Source organism: Salmo salar, chromosome 24 (assembly GCF_965601325.2).
Source record: "Salmo salar chromosome 24, fSalSal1, whole genome shotgun sequence".
NCBI classification, from domain to species: Eukaryota; Metazoa; Chordata; class Actinopteri; order Salmoniformes; family Salmonidae; genus Salmo; species Salmo salar.
This window is the reverse complement of record NC_138314.1, coordinates 42,524,977-42,547,771: the sequence shown is the minus strand read 5'-3', so window position 1 is coordinate 42,547,771 and position 22,795 is coordinate 42,524,977. Positions and strand designations below refer to the sequence as shown.

The window sequence follows — 22,795 nt, the reverse complement described above, 5'->3', positions numbered from 1 at the left end:
GAATTGGAATTTGGTTTACTTTTGGAATTGACTGGAATTTAAATGGAATTGACCCCAACCCTGATAAGTACAGATCTAGGATCAGCTTACCCTCCCCAAAACTAACCTTACCCATTAGTGGGGAATCTGCTAAATGGACCCTAGATCGCGTCTCGGGGCAACCTCACCCTACTCTGCACGGCAACAATGCACCTCAAAGCAGGACCAGTACAGCACTACAGTCTGATTAACACTATAAAAGCTGACCCAGGCAAGCCGAACCAAGCTGTAAAGGACTGGCCTGGTTATGCATCTTACGTAGTTGCTGGAACGGAACATGAATGTGAAAAGAAAATATCCAAGCCAGAACAGTATGGTTCTGGTCAGTCCAGTATTTTTGTCATATCCCTACATTTTGAATCCATTGGCTTCATTGAGGGGATGTAATGAAATGATAGGCATGTAGGAAATCAATAAACATATTGATGTAAACCATAACACCAATGCATAACATTGACCCACAGCTCCCTGTATGGTTCTGTTTAGGGTTGGAAAGTTCCGGAAACATTCCCAAAACCGGTTTTAAAGAAATCCTGGTTGCAAGATTCCTGGAATTATGAGGAAATCTGAGATTTCCTCCAATCGAAATTTCTGAAAAACTAGGGAATTTTGCAACCCTAGTTCTGTCTTTATTTTGCTTTGCCACCTTTGTCCATGTATTGTCTCGACAGACTTGCTCTCCCTGAAAGGCAGATATCAGGGCCCGTATTCGTTAGAAATATTCCAGTAATTTGACATATATTTAGATATTAGTTTCCTTACTTTGAAAGCTGTCTATGGACAAGGATTAGGAACATTTGCGGATACATTTCCCATGTAAGTCAATCTCCCTCTTAGCATGTATCAAATTTCATGCTGAACTGTCCCTTTAAACATCTCAGACGTTTATATTATCGGTCCTTATAGTCGTATTCATTGTGATCTAAAAGTATAAACTGATCCTAAATCAGCACTCCTGCTTTTAGGCACTTGATACACACGGCACAATATCTAGGATCACTTTTGTCCTTTTTTGATTTTAATGATACTAGATCAGCACTTCTGATTTGTAAATACGGACCCAGATCAGATATAACTGAAGGAATAAAACGTGTGGGGAAAAAAATGTAGAAGGGGAAAAAAAGACTGAAGGAACTGTAAAATATGAAAACAGCTCTCATTTGTTAGAAAGACAAATGGACATAAGAGTTGAAGTCAGTTGAGATGAGTTGGTATTATGTTGTCATGTATTCTGTGGCCTTGCACATGGTCTTGAATGATCTCTTTCCGTGGATATTTCTTTTCTTCTCCTAGAACCTGTTGAAGAAACAGGTTGAGACGAGGACCGCGGACGGCAGGAGGAGGATTACTCCTCTCTGCATCGCCCAGCTCGACACAGGGTAACTCATACACCTCTGATACACCTTTCCATTTATTCTATTCCAGAAATTACAATGAGCCCTTCCTCCATCAAACAAAGCAGTTATACTGTAGAACTCATTTTAAAAAGACAGCTTCATTCTATTTTGGTTTTAATAAGTTTATTTGGGGATTCATTTTTTTTCTCCAATGTTAAAAACATGCATATACATTTTGTTAAGGCAAATGACATACAATTTCATACATTTGTTACGTTCCCCAGCTAGAAAAGCAAATAATGTCGCTCGAACAGTCACTGACAATCAACAAAACAGGTGGGGTTTTAGGAGGGGTTGTGAAAGACACTATGGGGGTGTCCACAGAAAGTTGACTAGCAACAACAACTGGGACCTAAAAGGCACCCACTAAATTTGCCCAAGAAGAGGCAAACAAAAGAAAAACCCACATAAAGACAGGAAGCAAACCTCTAAAAGGTGGCGCAAAACAAAATCAGACTAAGGAATGTTTTTCTAGAAATCAACTAGGGAGAGCCAACTAAAGGTGTTAACCCTCCACATCATCAAGACAACGGAAGAACTGGACCAGCCACACTTAAATAGCACCTTGGCCAGCACCGGTGAAACACCTTCCCTCTAACGGGATGGAAACCAGCACAATTGTAACCCATACTGACTAATGAGGTGACACCAATCGTCGTGCCTTACGCGCTAATGAGCTATACGTGCTAAAGTCTAACCTCAAAACATAAATGAAAAAAACAAAGCCTGTAACACCTTCCCCCTTAACACAAATATATCCTATATTTTTGTTGGACAAGCTTGCTCAGTAAGCTCTCAACATAGACTTCAAAGTCTGATGAAATCTCTCAAGAGCACCTTGATACTCTGGGTGGTAGGCACTAGAGGGGCAATGTGTTAAACACAAGTGTTGTAGCATTTGCTGGAAGACCTTTGACATGAAATTTGATCCTTCATGAAATTTGATCCTTGATCTCTGTCAAAGTAACCCACACAAACTTCATCAAACTCCTCTGGACATATCTCAGCAAAAAGAGGGGAGAGGGAAACATCTTTACTATTCCGCAATCAGCTGCTGCTTCCTAGACATCAAAGTGTCAACTGTAGGGGACCCTCTCTTCCTTTAGCAGTCCTACGCTCTCGCTCACCTTTTGGGGTTTTCAAAGGAGAGGTCAATTCAGGAGGTTTAGTGAAATCAGGATCACCTATAAATGTCTGGGACAGATTAAATATAGTGGGATTGCTGACGTCCTCCTCAACACTAGACTTGCACCCAGTGACATTTTTAGACATAGCACATGTAACGGAACACGCTGGGAATATTCTAGGGTACTTTTCTGATAATCTAATCAGGTTCCTCTAGTCTGGGTTACTTTCAAACGACAGGATTTAGCACGACCTTTGAGCCTTTCCCACAAGAACACTTTGGAGGAGCAGTGACCAAATACCTTGCGGCCATTTTAGGGATGTAGCAATCCACTCAAACACAGTCAAATATACATCCACCTCCTTTTCGTTGAAAAGCGGTACAAGTCGGTTGTTCAGCCCTAGATCAAACTCTGTTGAGGGTGTAGGATGGCCTGAATGGATTGGGAGTACTTCCAGATCCATCTCTTTCAATCAAATGGCATGCGCACTTTCTTCTGGTTCTAGTCTGGCTGTGCATTCTTAGTGTTTGGCTGCACGCTCATCTTGTCTTTCCTTGTCCTCCAACTCTAATTTCTGTTGTTACCATGTTGCCTTTAGTTCTATCTCTCTCAATTGTACGTCTATGGGGTAAATAAGGAAATACATTTTCACCGTCCTACCTCAATGGGGTGTATTCTACCACCCGTAAGACCCTTTTCATCATCCTCCCTCTCCGGGAGGATTTCCTCCTCCACTAAAGCGGTATAGACTTTTTGACTACTGCTTTTGAGTCTGCATGTGCAACTCTGATGTCATAATGCTTTGCGATGACGAGCAGATTCTCCTTCGTACATTTAGATAGCATCTCCCATGTAGGGTTTTCCGCAAACAGACTTAGTCTGTGGCTTTATTTTTATAAACCTGTGTTTATGCAACTTTCTAAATTATTCCGCCAATCTTATAACCCCCTCAGGGTGGATTCCGGTGACACAAACTCTACCACAAAAGTGTATTTTAAACACTAAAATATCTGGACCCCACAGAGCTTCAGAGTAGGTGACTACCATACTCATGACAAACAGGATCCCGGACAAGCCACCATTTTGTTATGTTCCCACAAGACAAACTCAAAATGTTGCTCACAACAAATGGAACTAACAAAGAAAATCACTGATAAACAAAACAAAGGGGTTCTGAAAGGTACCCATGTGGGTGCAAACTGAAAATTGGCAAAGCAACTAGTAAGGGGTTATAAAAGACCCACCATGGACTAGGTTTGCCTCAGAATTAAAAAAATAAATAAAAAATGTTAGGATAGGGAGTAAAAATAATATGGCGCAAAACAAACAGGGGAAACCATTACAAATCAGGCTTCTTTCAAACTTAAAAGGTTGAGCTCAAAAATCACACCTCAGCTGACGTGACGTGTAGCTCCCAACATGTCTCACGCTCAACTGGAGCGCTGGCCCAGCCAGTCTTCAATATCACCTAGGCTAACACGGGTGAAACACCTTCCGACTAACAAGATGGACAAGCCATTACAGGTGTAACGGTTACTAACGAGGTGACACCAATCGATGCTCCCTACTTGCTAACGCACTACCTCGAAATAGATAAACTAAACCTGTTACACATTTTTACAAATAATTGTCAATATATTACATTACCACAGGGATATTCTTATGTCTGTTAGTTTGAGCTCTCACTGTTTCTGTTTGAATCCTCAGGGATTTCTCCCCAGCCCTCTTCAACAGCGTACCCATCCTCCCTGGGTCGGCCAGCCAGCTCACCTCCCAGCTTTCCTCAGACTCCAACACGGCCACCTCCAATTTGGACCCCCTATCCACCCCACTGGGGGGCAAGGCCCCAGATGACGCCAAAGACAGGTCAGTTGTCTGTCTAGTCTTCTCTGCCATCCTCTGCTCTCCATCTCTCCTGCTCTGCTTCCACCCCCCTTACCGGCCTGTTAATTTAGTATTTTGCTCTCCCTCTCTTTCCATCATTGACAGTGTTTCCGGTGCCATGGCTCAGGCCTCGTCTCTTAACACCACAGCCATGAAGTCCAACCTGCTCCTAACCACCTCCACCAAGATGGAGCCAATGAAAGCCCTTGACTCCAGGTTCACAGAGAGGTCAAAGGTCATGCCCGGGGTCACCATCTCCATGGCAGGACTCACCCCGCTAGACAGGTAAGGGAACAGAACCATCAAGCTTATCCAATAGTCCACATCTGAGATTCTTGTTATCTGAACATGGAAAAAATAAATCAGTTTGGGACGTACACATGTTCCTATGAACACAAAAAAACAACAGGTTGAATGCTAGCCTTGTTTTTAACAGAGCAATCCACCTTTGATTGACACTTCTTCTTAGAATAGATGTTAAGTGATGACCAGTTTTTTTTTAATTCACTGAACTAGATTTTTCAGTTTTTGTTGTTTCCTTGTTGACTGGGACTTGGAGGTTGTCTCTCTTAGAAATATAATTACTAGAAAGGGCATCTTCATTCAAGTCAATGAGGCCATAATGGGTGGACCAGTGAACAGGAAGTACAGCTGGAAATGTCCCCATTAAACAGGAAGTAGTGCAGGAAGTGTCCCTGTTAACCTGGAAATAGGGTAGGAAGTACATCATTCAAATTGGGCTCAACACACATCTCAACCCCCCCTTACAGAAAGGTTTATGAAAATTCAATATTACCAAGCATGGTTTCGCCTATGATCATATATGGGGAAACACTACTAAGGCGATTGGGTATGGGTTAATGGAACAAATGGTGAGTCTATTTCTGTGGTTGTTGTCCTCCTGTTGTAGAGTTAAAGACAGCAGCACTTTAAAGGAGCTCAAGGATGAGACGAGCAGCGACAGCGAGGACAAGATGGCTGTGGTGAAGTCCCCCTCCTTCACCAAGAGGAAGGCCCTAGACGTGGACGGAGGGGACAACCAGTTGGAGAAGAGGAAGGCCCTAGACGTGGACGGAGGGGACAACCAGGTGGAGAAGCGGAAGGCCTTAGACGTGGACGGAGGGGACAACCAGGTAGAGAAGAGGAAAAAGGGACGGCCCAGGAAAATGGACGCGAAAATGATGACGCCCGTGTCCCACCAACCCTTCCAGCAGGTAAGACCAGTGCTAGTTAATTTCACGTAATCTCATGACTTTACACATTTTTTCTGATAGATGACATGATAATATTCAAGATATCCTTGTCTTTGAATGTAATGGTCTTGATTGGATATGGGATCAACAAACTGATTGGCTGCGTACGAAATGACACCTATATTCCTATAGTCAAGGAATATTCAACCGAGGGTCACCTATGGGTCCGCTGTGGTACGGCAGGGGTCAACAGCGAAGAGGCAACTTAGGGATGCTGGCCTTCTAGGCGAAAGTTGCAAAGAAAAAGCCATATCTCAGACTGGCCAATAAAAATAAAAGATTAAGATGGGCAAAAGAACACAGACACTTGAAAGAGAAACTCTGCCTAGAAGGCCAGCATCCCGGAGTCGCCTCTTCACTGTTGACGTTGAGACTGGTGTTTTGCAGGTACTATTTAAAGAAGGTACCAGTTGAGGACTTGTGAGTTGTCTGTTTCTCAAACTAGACACACTAATGTAATTGTCCTCTTGCTCAGTTGTGCACCTGGACCTCCCACTCTTTCTATTCTGGTTTGAGCCAGTTTGAGCAGTTTTATGAAGGGAGTACACAGCGTTGTACGAGATCTTCAGTTTCTTGGCAATTTCTTGCATGGAATAGCCTTCATTTCTCAGAACAAGAATAGACTGACGAGTTTCAGAAGAAAGATCTTTGTTTCTGGCCATTTTGAGCCTGTAATCAAACCTGCAAATGCTGATGATCCAGATACTCAACTAGTCTAAAGAAGGCCAGTTTTATTGCTTCTTTAATCAGGACAACAGTTTTCAGCTGTGCTAACATAATTGCAAAAGGGTTTTCTAATGAACAATTAGCCTTTTAAAGTGGTAAACTTGGATTAGCTAACACAACGTGCCATTGGAACACAGGAGTGATGGTTGCTGATAATGGGCCTCTGTACGGCTATATAAAAAATCTGCCGTTTCCAGTTACGATTAGTCATTTACAACATTAAAAATGTCACTGTATTTCTGATCAATTTGATGTTATTTTAATCAACAAGAACATTTCTAAGTGACCCCAAACTTTTGAACGGTAGTGTATACATACATACATACATACATACATACATACATACATACATACATACATACATACATACATACATGTACCAGATTAGCCAGTTCTTGCTGTGAGATGTTACCCCACTTTTCCACCAAGGCTCCGGCAAGTTCCCGGACATTTCGGGGGGGAATGGCCCTAGCTCTCACCCTTCGATCCAATAGGTCGCAGATGTGCTCCATGGGATTGAGATCCGGGCTCTTTGCTGGCCATGGCAGAACACTGCCATTCCTGTCTTGCAGGAAATCACACACAGAACGAGCAGTATAGCTGGTGGCATTTTCATGCTGGAGGGTCATGTCAGGATGAGCCTGCAGGAAGGGTACCACATGAGGGAGGAGGATGTCTTCCCTGTAACACACACGTTGAGATTTCCTTCAATGACAAGCTCAGTCCGATGATGCTGTGACACACTGCCCCAGACCATGACGGACCCTCCACCTCCAAATCGATTCCGCTCCAGAGTACAGGCCTCGGTGTAACGCTCATTCCTTCGATGATAAACGCGAATCCGACCATCACCCCTGGTGAGACAAAACCGTGACTCGTCAGTGAAGAGTACTTTTTTCCAGTCCTGTCTGGTCCAGCGATGGTGGGTTTGTGCCCATAGGTGACGTTGTTGCCGGTGATGTCTGGTGAGGACCTGCCTTACAACAGGCCTACAAGCCCTTAGTCCAGCCTCTCTCAGCCTATTGCGGACAGTCTGAGCACTGATGGAGGGATTGTGCATTCCTGGTGTAACTCGGGCAGTTGTTGTTGCCATCCTGTACCTGACCCGCAGGTGTGATGTTCAGATGTACCGATCCTGTGCAGGTGTTGTTACACGTGGTCTGCCACTGCGAGGACGATCAGCTGTCCGTCCTGTCTCCCTGCAGCACTGTCTTAGGCATCTCACGGTATGAACATTGCAATTTATTGCCCTGGCCACATCTGCAGTCCTCATTGCCTCCTTGCAGCATGCGTAAGGCACGTTCACGCAGATGAGCAGGGACCCTGGGCATCTTTCTTTTGGTGTTTTTCAGAGTCAGTAGAAATGCCTCTTTAGTGTCCTAAGTTTTCATAACTGTGACCTTAATTGTCTACTGTCTGTAAGCTGTTAGTGTCTTAATGACCATTCCACAGGTGCATGTTCATTAATTGTTTATGGTTCATTGAACAAGCATGGGAAACAGTGTTTAAACCCTTTACAATGAAGATCTACAGCACCAGTCGAAAGTTTGGACACACCTACTCATTCAAGGGTTTTTCTACATTGTAGAATAGTAGTGAAGACGTCAAAAGTTTTAAAGAAATCAAAATATATTTTAGACGCTTCAAAGTATCCAGCCTTTGCCTTGATGACAGCTTTTGGCGTTTTCTTAACCAGCTTCATGAGGAATGCTTTTCCAACACTCTTGGAGTTCCCACATATGCTGAGCACTTGTTGGCTGCTTTTTCTTCGCTCTGGGGTCCAACTCATCCCAAACCATCTCAATTGGGTTGACGTCGGGTGATTGTGGAGGCCAGGTCATCTGATGCAGCGCTCCATTACTCTCTGTCTTGGTCAAATAGCCCTTACACAGCCTGGAGGTGTGTTGGGCCATTGTCCTGTTGAAAAACAAATGATAGTCCCACTAAGCGCAAACCAGATTGGGATGGTGCAGAATGCTGTGGTAGCCATGCTGGTTAAGTGTGCCTTCAATTCTAAATAAATCACAATGTCACTAGCAAAGAAACCCCATACCATCACACCTCCTCCATGCTTCCCGGTGGGAACCACACATGCGGAGATCATCCGTTCACCTACTCTGCGTCTCACAAAGCCACAGCGGTTGGAACCAACATTTTACAATTTGGACTCATCAGACCAAAGGACAGATTTCCACCGGTCTAATGTCCATTGCTCGTGTTTCTTGGCCCAAGCAAGTCTCTTCTTATTGGTGGCCTTTAGTAGTGGTTTCTTTGCAGCAATTCGACCATGAATGGTGCCGACAGATGTGGCAGCTCTGCTTCTAGCTCCTAAGCAACTTTGCAGTACCCTAATTTCCGGACTATTGAGCGCACCTGAATATAAGCCGCACCCACTGAATTAAAAAAAAAGTATTATTTTGAACATAAATAAGCCGCACATGTCTATAAGCCGCAGGTGCCTACCAGTACATTGAAACAAATGAACTTTAACAGGCTTTAACGAAACACGGCTTGTAACAAAAATAAATAGGCTTTAACGAAACACGGCTTGTAACAAAAAATAAAAAATTAGCAGTAAGCTTTAGTTGTCTTTTTGCACTGAGTCAATTCCTCACGCTGCTGTTTCCAACGTCTTATCATCGACTCATTAAGACCAAGCTCCCGTGCAGCAGCTCTATTTCCTTTTCCAACAGCCAGATCAATCGCCTTCAACTTGAAAGCTGCATCATATGCATTTCTCTGTGTCTTTGCCATGATGAGGGTGACAAAATGACTACCGTAATCAGAATGATGGGAAGTTTGAGAGCGCTCGATTTAATCTAAACTGTAAACCAAAAAGTTGTTTGACCTTAACCCGTTCGGCAATTTCATTGGTCTAATGAAAGCCTCATGCCGCCAAAAAACTGAGCATGTCACAGAATGGGTTTTTTTGGGAAGAAAAAAATTGAAAGCGGGAAAAATCCATATTAGCCACGTCATTGTTTAAGTCGCGAGGTTCAAAGCGTGGGAAAAAAGTTTTGGCTTATAGTCCGGAAATTACGTAATTTTTTATTTTTTTATGTGTTATTTCTTGCTTTATTAGCCCAGAATGTTTTTTTTTGTGTTATTACATACAGCCGGAAATAACTTTTGGATATCAGAGCGGCGGTAACTTACCAGCATTAAGACCAGGAATACGACTTTCCCGAATTGGATCCTTTGTTCGTACCTCCAAGGGCAATTGAACTTACCCCAGAGGCTGCTCCAAGACGCTGCTGGAGAAGAGGTTTTCGGGAGTGGACTTCTAGTCCGACTCAAGAGACGGGCACAACATCCACCCCTTCCGAGTATATTACTTATTAATGTTCAGTCTCTGGACAATAAAGTAGACGAGTTCAGGGAGAGGATCTCCTTCCAGAGAGACATCAGGGACTGTAACATACTCTGTATTACAGAATCATGGCTCTCTCTAGATATACTGTCCCCGTCCATACAGCCAGCTGGGTTCTCAGTTCATCGTGCAGACAGGCATAAAGAACTCTCCGGGAAGAAGAAAGGCAGGGGTGTATGTTGAATGACTCCTGGTGTGATTGTGAAAACATACAGAAACTCAAGTCCTTTTGTTCACCCGACCTAGAATACCTCACGATCAAATGCCGACGTATTACGTCCCAAGAGAATTCTCTTCGATTATATTCACAGCCGTGTATATTCCCACTCAAGCCGATACAACATTGGCCCTCAAGGAGCTACACTGGACTTTGTGCAAACTGGAAACCACATATCCTAAAGCTGCATTTATTGTAGCTGGGGATTTTATCAAAGCAAATTTGAGGAAAACGCTACCGAAGGTCTGTCAACACATTGACTGTAGTACTTGTGCTGCTAAAACACTTGACCACTGCTACTCCAACTTCTGGGATGCCAACAAGGCCCTCCCCCGCCCTCCCTTCAGAAAATCAGATCATGACTCTGTTTTGCCTCTCTTTCCTGTAGGCAGAAACTCAAATAGCAAGTACCCATGCTAAGGTCTATTCAACGCTGGTCTGACCAATTGGAATCGATGCTTCGAGATTGTTTTGATCACGCAGACTGGGATATGTTCTGGGTAGCCTCTGAGAATAACATTGACGTATATGGTGACTGAGTTCATCAAGAAGTATATAGCGGATGTTGTTCCCACTGTGACTATTAAAACCTATCCAAATCAGAAACCGTGAATAGATGGCAGCATTCGCACAAACCACCGGGAATATGGTAGAATACAAACAGTGTAGTTATTCCCTCCGTAAGGAAATCAAACAGGCAAAACGGACATACATAGACAAAGTGGAGTCACAATTCAGTGGCTCAGACACGACGTATGTGGCAGGGTCTACAGACAATCTTAGATTACAAAGGGAAAAACAGCCACGTCGCAGGCACAGACTTCTTGCTCCCGAACAAGCTAAACATCTTCTTCGCCCGCTTTGAGGATAACACAGTGCCACCGGCACAGCCTGCTCCCAAGGACTGTGGGCTCTTGTTCTCCATGGCCGATGTGAGTAAGACATTTAAACGTGTTAATCCTCGCAGGGCAGCCAGCCCAGACGGCATCCCTAGCCACGCCCTCAGAGCATGCGCAGACCAGCTGGCTGAAGTGTTTACAGACATATTCAATCTCTCCCTATCCCAGTCTGCTGTCCCCACTTGCTTCAAGATGTCCACAATTGTTCCTGTACCCAAGAAAGAAAAAGTAACTGAACTAAATGACTAGCACCCCGTAGCACTCACTTCTGTCAGCATGAAGTGCTTTGAGAGGCAAGCTAAGGATCATATCACCTCTACCTTACTTGACACCCTGGACCCACTTCAGTTTGCTTACCTCCCCAATAGATCCACAGAAGATGCAATCGCCGTCGCAGTGCACACTGCCCTATCCCATCTGGAGAAGAGGAATACCCATGTAAGAATGCTGTTCATTGACTATAGTTCAGCCTTCAACACCATAGTACCCTCCAAGCTCATCATTAAGCTCGAGGCCCTGGGTCTGAACCCCGCCCTGTGCAACTGGGTCCTGGACTTCCTGACGAGCCGCCCCCAGGTGGTGAAGGCAGGAAAAAACCTCTACTTCGCTGATCCTCAACACAGGGGCCCCACAAGGGTGTGTGCTCAGCACCCTCCTGTACTCCCTGTTCACCCATGACTGCGTGGCCACGCGTACCTCCAACTCAGTCATCAAGTTTGACGACAACACAGTTGTAGGCCTGATTATCAACAATGACGAGACAGCCTACAGGGTGGAGGTGAGGGCCCTGGTGGAGTGGTGCCAGGAAAATAACTTCTCAATGTCAACAAAATGAAGGAGCTGATCGTGGACTTCAGGAAACAGCAGTGTGAGCACGCCCCTATCCACATCAACGGGACCGCAATGGAGAAGATAACAAGATTCAAGTTCCTCTGTGTACACATCACCGACGATCTGAAATGGTCCACCCACACAGACAGTGTGGTGAAGAAGGTGCAACAGTGTCTCTTCAACCTCAGGAGGCTGAAGAAATTTGGCTTGGCCCCCTAAGACCCGCACAAACTTTTACAGATGCATAATTGAGAGCGTCCTGTCATGCTGTATCACTGCCTGGTTCGAAACTGCACTGCCCGCAGCGTCCTGTCATGCTGTATCACTGCCTGGTTCGAAACTGCACTGCCCGCAACCGCAGGGTTCATTAGAGGGTGGTGCGGTCTGCCCATTGCATCACCGTCTTTGACCAAATAGGGCTATCTTCTGTATACCACCCCTACCTTGTCACAACACAACTGATTGGCTCAAACGCATTAAGTAAAATAAATTCCACAAATTAACTTTTAACAAGACACACCTATTAATTGAAATGCATTCCAGTTGACTACTTCATGAAGCAGTTTGAGAGAATGCCAAATGTGTGCAAAGCTGTCATCAAGGCAAAGGGTGGCTACTTTGAAGAATCTTAAACAAATCAAAATATATTTTATATTTAACACTTTTTATGGTTACAACATGATTCCATGTGTGTTATTTCATAGTTTTGATGTATTCACTATTATTCTACAACCCTTGAATGAGTAGGTGTGTCCAAACATTTAACTGGTACTGTATTTCAATGTATTAATGAATATCTCTAGCAACAACCGAATAAACACATGTTTGCACGTGGTTTTGAAGTCAGACCAATTCTTATTATTTAACCAATAAGACTTTAGCTAGCTTGATAAGCTTGCTAATATTGCTACTAATGAAGTTGGCTAGCTTGCTTAACTTTGACAATATGGTTAGACTACCTATATTATCCACATTGATGAGTTTATAATTGTCAATAACTAATGTTAGCAACTTTTGGTTAAAAAGGTGAAAGGTCAGAGGTAAAATGTCGCAGCTCGGGTAACAAAAATGTATCCTAGATTCCCATTTGTAATTATGAGTTGGATGATTAACCACGTTTCCATCCACATTTTTGCAAGTAAAGTCATTTCGTAGAAGAATAAATCACGACAGCTGTGATGGAAACAGGAAGTGTCGTTTAGTATTTTAGAAATGTTGACAGACGGTTTGTTTATTAGACTTGGTGGGATATTTTTGTGTCTGTAAAATGTGGTATGTGACAAATTGCAGTGGAAATGATATCTTGCACAATTTTTTTCTAGAATAACCATGTCGAGGTAAATTTGCAGTAACGAAATGCTATGTTCTCTGGGCCTCCCACTACAACTTGAAAATGTATGCAGAGTTTATTTAAGCAATAATGCACAAGGGGGTGTGGTATATGGCCAATATACCATGGCTAAGGGCTGTTCTTATGCACAACGCGGAGTGCCTAGATACAGCCCTTAGCCATATGCCACAAACCCCCGAGGTCCCTTATTGCTATTATAAACTGGTTACCAACGTAATTAGCGCAGTAAAAATAAATGTTTTGTCATACCCGTGGTATATGGCTGTCAGCCAATCAGCATTCAGGGCTCGAACCACCCAGTTTATAATAGGCTATAAGTTGTAATGAGGTGAAAGTGCACGGTGATGAGCTTGATTCTCCTTTCCAATAAATATTGAGGGTCTTAAGTTATGCTATGACGATCGGTGCTTAGCTGCCAATGAACAAATAAAAATGATTTTGCTATTATCCATTTCATCATACACTGAACAAAAATATAAAAGGTAACATGTAAAGTGTTGGTCCCATGTTCCATTAGCTGAAATAAAAGTTCCATACGCACAAAAAGCTTAATTCTCTAAAATTTTGTTCACAAATTTGCTTACAATCCATCCACCTGACTTGTGTGGCATATCAAGAAGCAGATTAAACAGCATGCTCATTACACAGGTGCACCTTGTGCATGGGGGCAATAAAAGGCCACAATGTCCACCGAAGCTGTTGCCAGATAAGTGAATGTTCATTTCTCTACCATAAGCCGCCTCCAATGTCGTTTTAGAGAATTTGGCAGTACGTCCAACTGGCCTCAACCGCAGACCACGTGTATGGCATTGTGTGGGAGCGCGGTTAGCTGATGTCAACGTTGTGAACAGAGTGCCCCATGGTGGTGTATCTAGGCACTCCGCGTTGTGCATAAGAACAGCCCTTAGCCATGGTATATTGGCCATATACCACACCCCCTTGTGCATTATTGCTTAAATAAACTCTGCATACATTTTCAAGTTGTAGTGGGAGGCCAAGAGAACATAGCATTTCGTTACTGCAAATTTACCTCGACATGGATATTCTTGAAAAAAATTGTGCAAGAAATCATTTCCACTGCAATTTGTCACATACCACATTTTACAGACACAAAAATAACATTCGCAGAGTATGACCCTGCCTCACACAGGAAGCGGCGCAGGTCCTAATCCAGGCACTTGTCATCTCCCGTCTGGATTACTGCAACTCGCTGTTGGCTGGGCTCCCTGCCTGTGCCATTAAACCCCTACAACTCATCCAGAACGCCGCAGCCCGTCTGGTGTTCAACCTTCCCAAGTTCTCTCACGTCACCCCGCTCCTCCGCTCTCTCCACTGGCTTCCAGTTGAAGCTCGCATCCACTACAAGACCATGGTGCTTGCCTACGGAGCCGTGAGGGGAACGGCACCTCCGTACCTTCAGGCTCTGATCAGTCCCTACACCCAAACGAGGGCACTGCGCTCATCCACCTCTGGCCTGCTGGCCCCCCTACCTCTGAGGAAGCACAGTTCCCGCTCAGCCCAGTCAAAACTGTTCGCTGCTCTGGCACCCCAATGGTGGAACAAGCTCCCTCACGACGCCAGGACAGCGGAGTCAATCACCACCTTCCGTAGACACCTGAAACCCCACCTCTTTAAGGAATACCTGGGATAGGATGAAGTAATCCTTCTAACCCCCCCTTCCAAAAATATTTAGATGCACTATTGTAAAGTGGTTGTTCCACTGGATATCATAAGGTGAATGCACCAATTTGTAAGTCGCTCTGGATAAGAGCGTCTGCTAAATGACTTAAATGTAAATGTGGTGGGCTGATGGTATGGGCAGGCATAAGCTACGGACTACGAACACAATTGCATTTTATCATTGACAATTTGAATGCACAAAAATACCATGACGAGATCCTGAGGCCCGCTGTGAGGCCCAGTCATCTGAAATCCTTAGATTAGGGCCTCATTAATCCATTTGAATTGCCTCATTTCCTCGTATGAACTGTAACTCTGTAAAATCATTGAAATTGTTGCATGTTGCGTTTTTATATTTTTGTTCAGTATAATAACTGAACCTGTCCACTTCATCAGCCAGCTATGGTCTTGAGAGCATGAGCCAAAACACATTCAATTTGTGTATTTTTGTTGTTGTTGGTACATAAGAACTTAAGCGCAAAAGTTTTTTTTTTTTTATGTGCATTACGTCATCAGGCACTGCCTTGTATACACGAGTCAGTTTGATGGAAACCTCTGGTGGGAAAATGTGCCTTTTTTTAATGCAAATTTGAAGGAAACCTAGCTATTGAAGTGAAAGTTCCCACTCAGAACTCAGAACTTCTGATAACTCCGATAGCGTGAGAACTCCCCATTTGATAACTCTGATAGCATGTGAACTCCCCATTTGATAACTCCGATAGCGTGAGAACTCCCCATTTGATAACTCTGATAGCGTGTGAACTCCCCATTTGATAACTCCGATAGCGTGTGAACTCCCCATTTGATAACTCTGATAGCGTGTGAACTCCCCATTTGATAACTCTGATAGCGTGTGAACTCCCCATTTGATAACTCCGATAGCGTGTGAACTCCCCATTTGATGACTCTGATAGCGTGTGAACTCCCCATTTGATAACTCTGATAGCGTGTGAACTCCCCATTTGATAACTCCGATAGCGTGAGAACTCCCCATTTGATAACTCTGATAGCGTGTGAACTCCCCATTTGATAACTCCGATAGCGTGTGAACTCCCCATTTGATAACTCCGATAGCGTGTGAACTCCCCATTTGATAACTCTGATAGCGTGTGAACTCCCCATTTGATAACTCTGATAGCGTGTGAACTCCCCATTTGATAACTCTGATAGCGTGTGAACTCCCCATTTGATAACTCCGATAGCGTGTGAACTCCCCATTTGATAACTCTGATAGCGTGTGAACTCCCCGTTTGATAACTCTGATAGCGTGTGAACTCCCCATTTGATAACTCCGATAGCGTGTGAACTCCCCATTTGATAACTCCGATAGCGTGTGAACTCCCCATTTGATAACTCCGATTAGCGTGTGAACTCCCCATTTGATAACTCTGATAGCGTGTGAACTCCCCATTTGCACTCATTGGTGCTAATTACGCTTACATAGTATCTAACAGGCTTTGAAAATACATTGTTTAGTACCAGTTTAGTACTGCTAGCTGCTGGTACGCTTTCTTGACTTGGACATACATTTTTGCCAACCTTTTGTTTAAACAGCTGCTATTAGTTAATGTGTTTGGAGTCACCTTTCTATCTTATAAGCTATGTTAGAGTTTACTCTTCCTCTTCCAATTATAATGTGGGGACTTTTGACCAGGGACATTTATGCATTTTTTATTTTCTTTCTCCAACTACACACTTGCAGGCTACCCCTTCATCAGAGAAGGAGCCTTGTTGCGTCGCTGCTGTCCCCGTGGCTGTCCTCAAACTGCCCACTCCCACACCGCAGAAAGCATTTACTCTTCAGGTATATTATTATATCACTCTTCAGTTGTGGCTAAACAACCCACATGGTCATCGGCAGAGTCATGATAAGTACAATGGATGCTAGTCGGTTGTGCTCTCTTTCTGCCATATTGTGTATGTTTGTAGGTCAGTATGGAGCCCCCGGTGTACCTGGAGGTGGAGAATGAGGTCTCTGCAGTGTCCGGAGCCAAACTCAGCCAGCTCCGCTGTTCCAGGGAGGGCAGGGAGTGGGACACGTTGCTGCCCAGCCGAGTCATCACTGCAGCGGGCAGCAGGTAAGCAGTAGGGGGGAGAGAGGTTCCACATGTCTAGTCCAGTAGTGTTAATGGCAGTTATCTGTTGTCTTAATACTTTACACTTGTAGGAATTGGCCTAATATGGGTTGAGCTAAATTGAAATGTTTCTTCCAGAAGAAATATGAAAAGCATAAACATAACCATAGTAGCAATTGAAAGGGAACAGTTTGAAGATTGAGAAAAGCATTAGACCAAAGTTGAGGACATAACAGTTCACCTGACACGACTGAATCCAAACATTACACTGCTGATTTTATGTGTATTTTACATTTACTGTACTTTTCGCCGCATTTGTTTATTATAAAATCTGAAAATAATCTGGATACATTCAGTATCATGATAATAATATTGGGGTAGGTGCAACTCAAGACAAAAAATGACCAGTGTTTGAGTGAGAGGACTAACTGGTCTCTCTAAGTGGCCACACACCTCTCCAAAGTGTGCACAGGTCCTAAGTCATTTCAATGCACTTTTATGACTCAAAGAACAATCTTCAACTATACAGTGAGGGGAAAAAAGTATTTGATCACCTGCTGATTTTGTACAATATAGGACCTACACTTCAGAACAAACTTCCTTTAGATTTTTGGGGGGACTATCTATTGTTCCATGTAGTGAATCTGTTATTCAATGTGTTTGTATGGGCTAATATCAGTAAGGCCAAAGAAACTAAATAAACATTTTCTTCAAATCATTTTTTGTTTGTTATTGTTATCCTTCAAGGGGTCTTAAAATTCTAAATCAAATAGCAACATGATCCTTGGTATGAACTTCTTAAGCTATATGGATTTTTTTAATCTCAGATATAGGAGAGGCACTTGAGAACAGACTTCCTTTAGACAGGGCTTCGACTGTAATGGGTTAATAAAGTAAACCATAACAATATGCCTGGGGCTGCCAGTGGTGCTGCTTCCGCTAATGCGGATCTCAGGTTTAACGTCTTTGGAGTTGACTGTGCTGTTTTATATCTCAGCTTTAATGTCTTTGGAGTTGACTGTGCTGTTTTTATAGGGGGCAAGGATTTAGCTTCCATTCCAACTGTCGTAATGAACAAATGTTAAAACTTTATTTACACAGTAGTAAATAAGTTGTCTCTCTCTCCTCCTTTCCTCCCCCAGTGATGTTGTGGCAGTGGCGTGCGCAGACCGCATGTTGTCTGTGTTTTCGGCGTGTGGCCGCCGCCTACTACCCGCCATCCTGCTGCCCGCGCCCATGTCCGCCCTGCACTGCTCAGGCTTCTACGTCATGGCCTTGACCGCCTGCGCCACCCTGTCTGTCTGGTGAGAGAGAGCCCCGTGACAGACACACACACACACACACACACACACACACACACACACACACACACACCCCCCCGTATTGACGTGACAAAACCTATTGAGATGCACCATCTAGGCTGCTGCTCTGATGGGAAGTTTCCCCTAGGTACAGACCTAGGATCAGCTTCCCCTATCCTAATTTTAACCATTAGTGGGGAAATGCAAAACTGGTCCAATTTCACCCTACACCTAGTGTGCACCAGAGGGTGTGAGTCGAGCGAGGAGCGGAGCATGCAGAATATTGCTGGAGTGTGGAGTGGATTTTAAAAAATAGAGCGACGGCAATTTCGCTCTGGTACCAACTCAGCCACGAGCTCTGGCCAGCATTTTTCATTTCCTTCATCACTGTTCTTTTAATTAGACCTATTTAATTAGACCTATTTATTTAGCCTACCCCACCACTAATGCGCAGAGATGTTGATATGAGTCAAACAAGAAATAGGTCACTGCCTGTGTAATTGATGACAAGACAACCAATGAGCCCATGCAGCATCATCAGAGACGTTCTGGTTTCTAAAAAGGCTGTTTAAAAAAGAACTGTTAAGATGTGAACACAACAGAGCCACAGTTATAATTAAAGCATCTGGTCATCAATGGATTAGAGAAAAAGCTGTTTGTTTTAACGCAGTGGCCACATAGCCTATCACCTAGGTGAGCGATGAGTGTGGGATTTCCGACTGCTTAACACAGCTCACGTAGTCTGGGGTGCACTAGAGACGGTGATCACTCCTGACTCGCCACACCTTGTATTTTAGACTAGAGACAACACCTAGTCCCTTGACACTTCATTTGATAGGTGTAAACATGTGACATTTTTAGTAATTTAGCAGGCACTCTTATCCACAGCGACTTACTGGAGCAATTATGGTAAAGTACATCGCTCAAGGGCACATCGACACAGTTGTCACCTAGTCTGCTCAGGGATTCAAACCAGCTACCTTTCGGTTACTGGCTCAACGCTCTTAACTGCTAGGCTACCTACCGCACCGGTATGGTGATATCTCAGACTTGCTCTCTGATAGGCTAGGAAGAATGACACATTGCTTACACCTATCAAATCCTGTCAGATCTCAAGTGTCTAGGGGTTCAGAGGCTAGGGGTTGTTTGTTTCTGGACAGGGCCGTACGTCATTGTAAATAAGAATTTGTTCTTAACTGACTTGCCTAGTTAAATAAATAAAACATTGAGATGTGTTCTGTCTTCTCCACCTTGTTCTTCTCTACAGGGATGTCCAAAAACAGAGTGCTGTAGTGAAGAATGAATCTTTGCAGACCATTCTATCAGGTGAGTGGAGTTCTACTTCAAACCTTTCAGACCGTCAGTACGGTTGAAAGTATGGATTATATCCCACGCGCTGAGCGCAGCTCGAGTAATAACAACAAAGTCCTGCCGGTGACGTGACGGCGTGGGAGGAGGTGCCCGCGGTTCATATCCAACCGTACATCAGAACACTATCTCTTATTACTTCTCACAAAGTTAGCATAGCATATCACGCAAATGGACTGCTCCGCTGCTCCCGTTTTTTTCACTTTGCATCTTCCCAGGTCCCAGTATGGTCAGCTAAACTCTGTGAGTTGTGTTTACTGTCAGTCTGTGATCAACAGCCTGAGACCTGTGGGTCAGAGCGTGAAATTCGCCCTCCAAGGCTGTGTGACAGCTCTCCCCTACCTATCCCTTTTATCTGAGGATATCGGGCTTCCTTGTCTTGTGTTGATTTAGCCCACCAGCTAGTGTGTGTGTGTGTGTTGGCCATCATACTCCGGTGCTAATCTTGTCAAGATATCCTCCACTGCTGTGCTCCTTATCAAGGCCACCGGGCACTAACGTTAGTCATCCTTCAATTACAGTCGTAGCCAAAAGTTTGGAGAATGACACAAATATTAATTTCCGCAAAGTTTGCTGCTTCAGTGTCTTTAGATATTTTTGTCAGATGTTACTATGGAATACTGAAGTATAATTACAAGCATTTCATAAGTGTGAAAGGCTTTTATTGACAATTACATGAAGTTGATTCAAAGAGTCAATATTTGCAGTGTTGACCCTTTTTCAAGACCTCTGCAATCCGCCCTGGCATGCTGTCAATTAACTTCTGGGCCACATCCTGACTGATGGCAGCCCATTCTTGCATAATCATAATAAACATAATCATAAATAATAAGAATAATAATAAGAATGTTTGGAGTTTGTCAGAATGTGTGGGTTTTTGTTTGTCCACCCGCCTCTTGAGGATTGACCACAAGTTCTCAATGGGATTAAGTTCTGGAGAGTTTCCTGGCCATGGACCCAGAATATCGATGTTTTGTTCCCCAAGCCACTTAGTTATCACTTTTGCCTTATGGCAAGGTGCTCCATCATGCTAGAAAAGGCATTGTTCATCACCAAACTGTTCCTGGATGGTTGGGAGAAGTTGCTCTTGGAGGATGTGTTGGTACCATTCTTTATTCATGGCTGTGTTCTTAGGCAAAATTGTGAGTGAGCCCACTCCCTTGGCTGAAAAGCAACCCCACACATGAATGGTCTCAGGATGCTTTACTGTTGGCATGACACAGGACTGATGGTAGCGCTCACCTTGTCTTCTCCGGACAAGCTTTTTTCCGAATGCCTCAATCGGAAAGGGGATTTCATCAGAGAAAATGACTTTACCCCAGTCCTCAGCAGTCCAATCCCTGTACCTTTTGCAAAATATCAGTCTGTCCCTGATGTTTTTCCTGGAGAGAAGTGGCTTCTTTGCTGCCCTTCTTGACACCAGGCCATCCTCCAAAAGTCTTCACCTCACTGTGCGTGCAGATGCACTCACACTTGCCTGCTGCCATTCCTGAGCAAGCTCTGTACTGGTGGTGCCCCGATCCCGCAGCTGAATCAACTTTAGGAGATGGTCCTGGCGCTTGCTGGACTTTCTTGGGCGCCCTGAAGCCTTCTTCACAACAATTGAACCGCTCTCCTTGAAGCTCTTGATGAGCCGATAAATAGTTGATTTAGGTGCAATCTTACTGGCCGCGGTATGCTTGCCTGGGAAGCCCTTTTTGTGCAAAGCAATGATGACGGCACGTGTTTCCTTGCAGGTAACCATGTTTGACAGAGGAAGAACAATGATTCCAAGCACCACCTTCCTTTTGAAGCTTCCAGTCTGTTATTCAAACTCAATCAGCATGACAGGGTGATCTCCAGCCTTGTCCTCGTCAACGCTCACACTTGTGTTAACAAGAGTATCACTGACATGATGTCAGCTGGTCCTTTTGTGGCAGGGCTGAAATGCAGTGGAAATGTTTTTGGGGGATTCAGTTCATTTGCATGGCAAAGAGGGACTTTGCAATTAATTGCAATTCATCTGATCACTCTTCATAACATTCTGGACTATATGCAAATTGCCATCATACAAACTGAGGCAGCAGACTTTGTGAAAATTCATATTTGTGTCATTCTCAACTTTTGGCCACGACTGTATATAAAACTTGAACGGGTCACTTTCCTAGATAACCACATCTAGGAAGTTTCTTAGCCTAGCCAGCTATATGACATGCGATTCAGTTTGCCTCCCCTAGGCATCCCTCTCCCCTGGTATCACACGCTAGCTGCACACGCCTGGTATCACAAGCTAGCTTGCCAGTTTATTAAACTAGCTGCCACTGTGTGTTGTCAGCTTGCCTTACCAAACGACTGCCATTCGTACGTATTTCGCATAAATAAGCATACATTTAAATATGTTACAGCTCCTATTCCAGCCATGTTTACATCTCCCGCCAGATTATTGTAGCTCTCTACCCTTACTGTGTATTGTGGTAGCTGTTGTATACAGTCTTCGGTTACTATTATAATAGTTAATTTGATGAATCAGTGTATTGCATGAGAAATATTTATATTTTATGATTTATTTTGTTCACATTCTTAACTCCGAGAACACCGCATCACCATTATGCTAGGTATTGCATGGCTGCTCCTCTTGTGGAGCTGAACTACAGGTAAAAGATGGTCATGACCCGTTGGCCACCTGCCTGACCCCTGCGTTAACTGCGCCATCCTGCCTGTGAAGGTGAGGGAAGCGAAGAGGGCCTGGTTTTCACAAATAATTTACAAGTGTTGTTCGCCAGGACCCACCCAGGGCCACCAAAAACGATGGTTCAAAAATAAGAGCCTCACACGGAAGGCCGATTCCTTCTCTTCTAAGATAGAGCAACTAAAAACACTTTCGCGCTCCTTCAGGACCCCGAGTCAGGCCCCCTCTAGCACACTGCCGTACGGGGGACGAGTCAGGCCCCCTCTAGCACACTGCCGTACGGGGGACGAGTCAGGCCCCCTCTAGCACACTGCCGTACGGGGGACGAGTCAGGCCCCCTCTAGCACACTGCCGTACGGGGGACGCAACAGAGGACTCAGATCGCTGAGATGATGATCTGCTGTCCACTCGGGCATCCAACCAGCACCGTAGAGACCAGGATAATGACACGTCCAACATGGTGAGGGAGGTGCCAACCACTGTTGTGGATCTATTCAGTCTCAATGCTAAAGGGTCAGAGAAGTCATAAGGAAGCTCTGCCTCACTATGCACAGTCCTGCGTGCTGCCTTAGCTAGGCTGGAGCTTGATGACCCTCAAGCCACAGCCCC

General features: G+C 44.2%; 1 protein-coding gene across 1 annotated transcript in view; it reads left to right on the top strand.

Moving 5' to 3' along the window:
* Window positions 1-22,795, top strand: part of hira (histone cell cycle regulator a) — a 36,482-nt gene that overhangs the window by 6,223 nt on the left and 7,464 nt on the right. Inside the window, exons 13-20 of the mRNA XM_014172642.3 lie at window positions 1,333-1,418; window positions 4,271-4,429; window positions 4,553-4,732; window positions 5,358-5,661; window positions 16,477-16,578; window positions 16,704-16,852; window positions 17,992-18,153; window positions 19,418-19,476. Of these exons, the coding sequence (XP_014028117.1) occupies window positions 1,333-1,418; window positions 4,271-4,429; window positions 4,553-4,732; window positions 5,358-5,661; window positions 16,477-16,578; window positions 16,704-16,852; window positions 17,992-18,153; window positions 19,418-19,476 (1,201 nt within the window). The remainder of the gene's footprint in view (window positions 1-1,332; window positions 1,419-4,270; window positions 4,430-4,552; window positions 4,733-5,357; window positions 5,662-16,476; window positions 16,579-16,703; window positions 16,853-17,991; window positions 18,154-19,417; window positions 19,477-22,795) is intronic.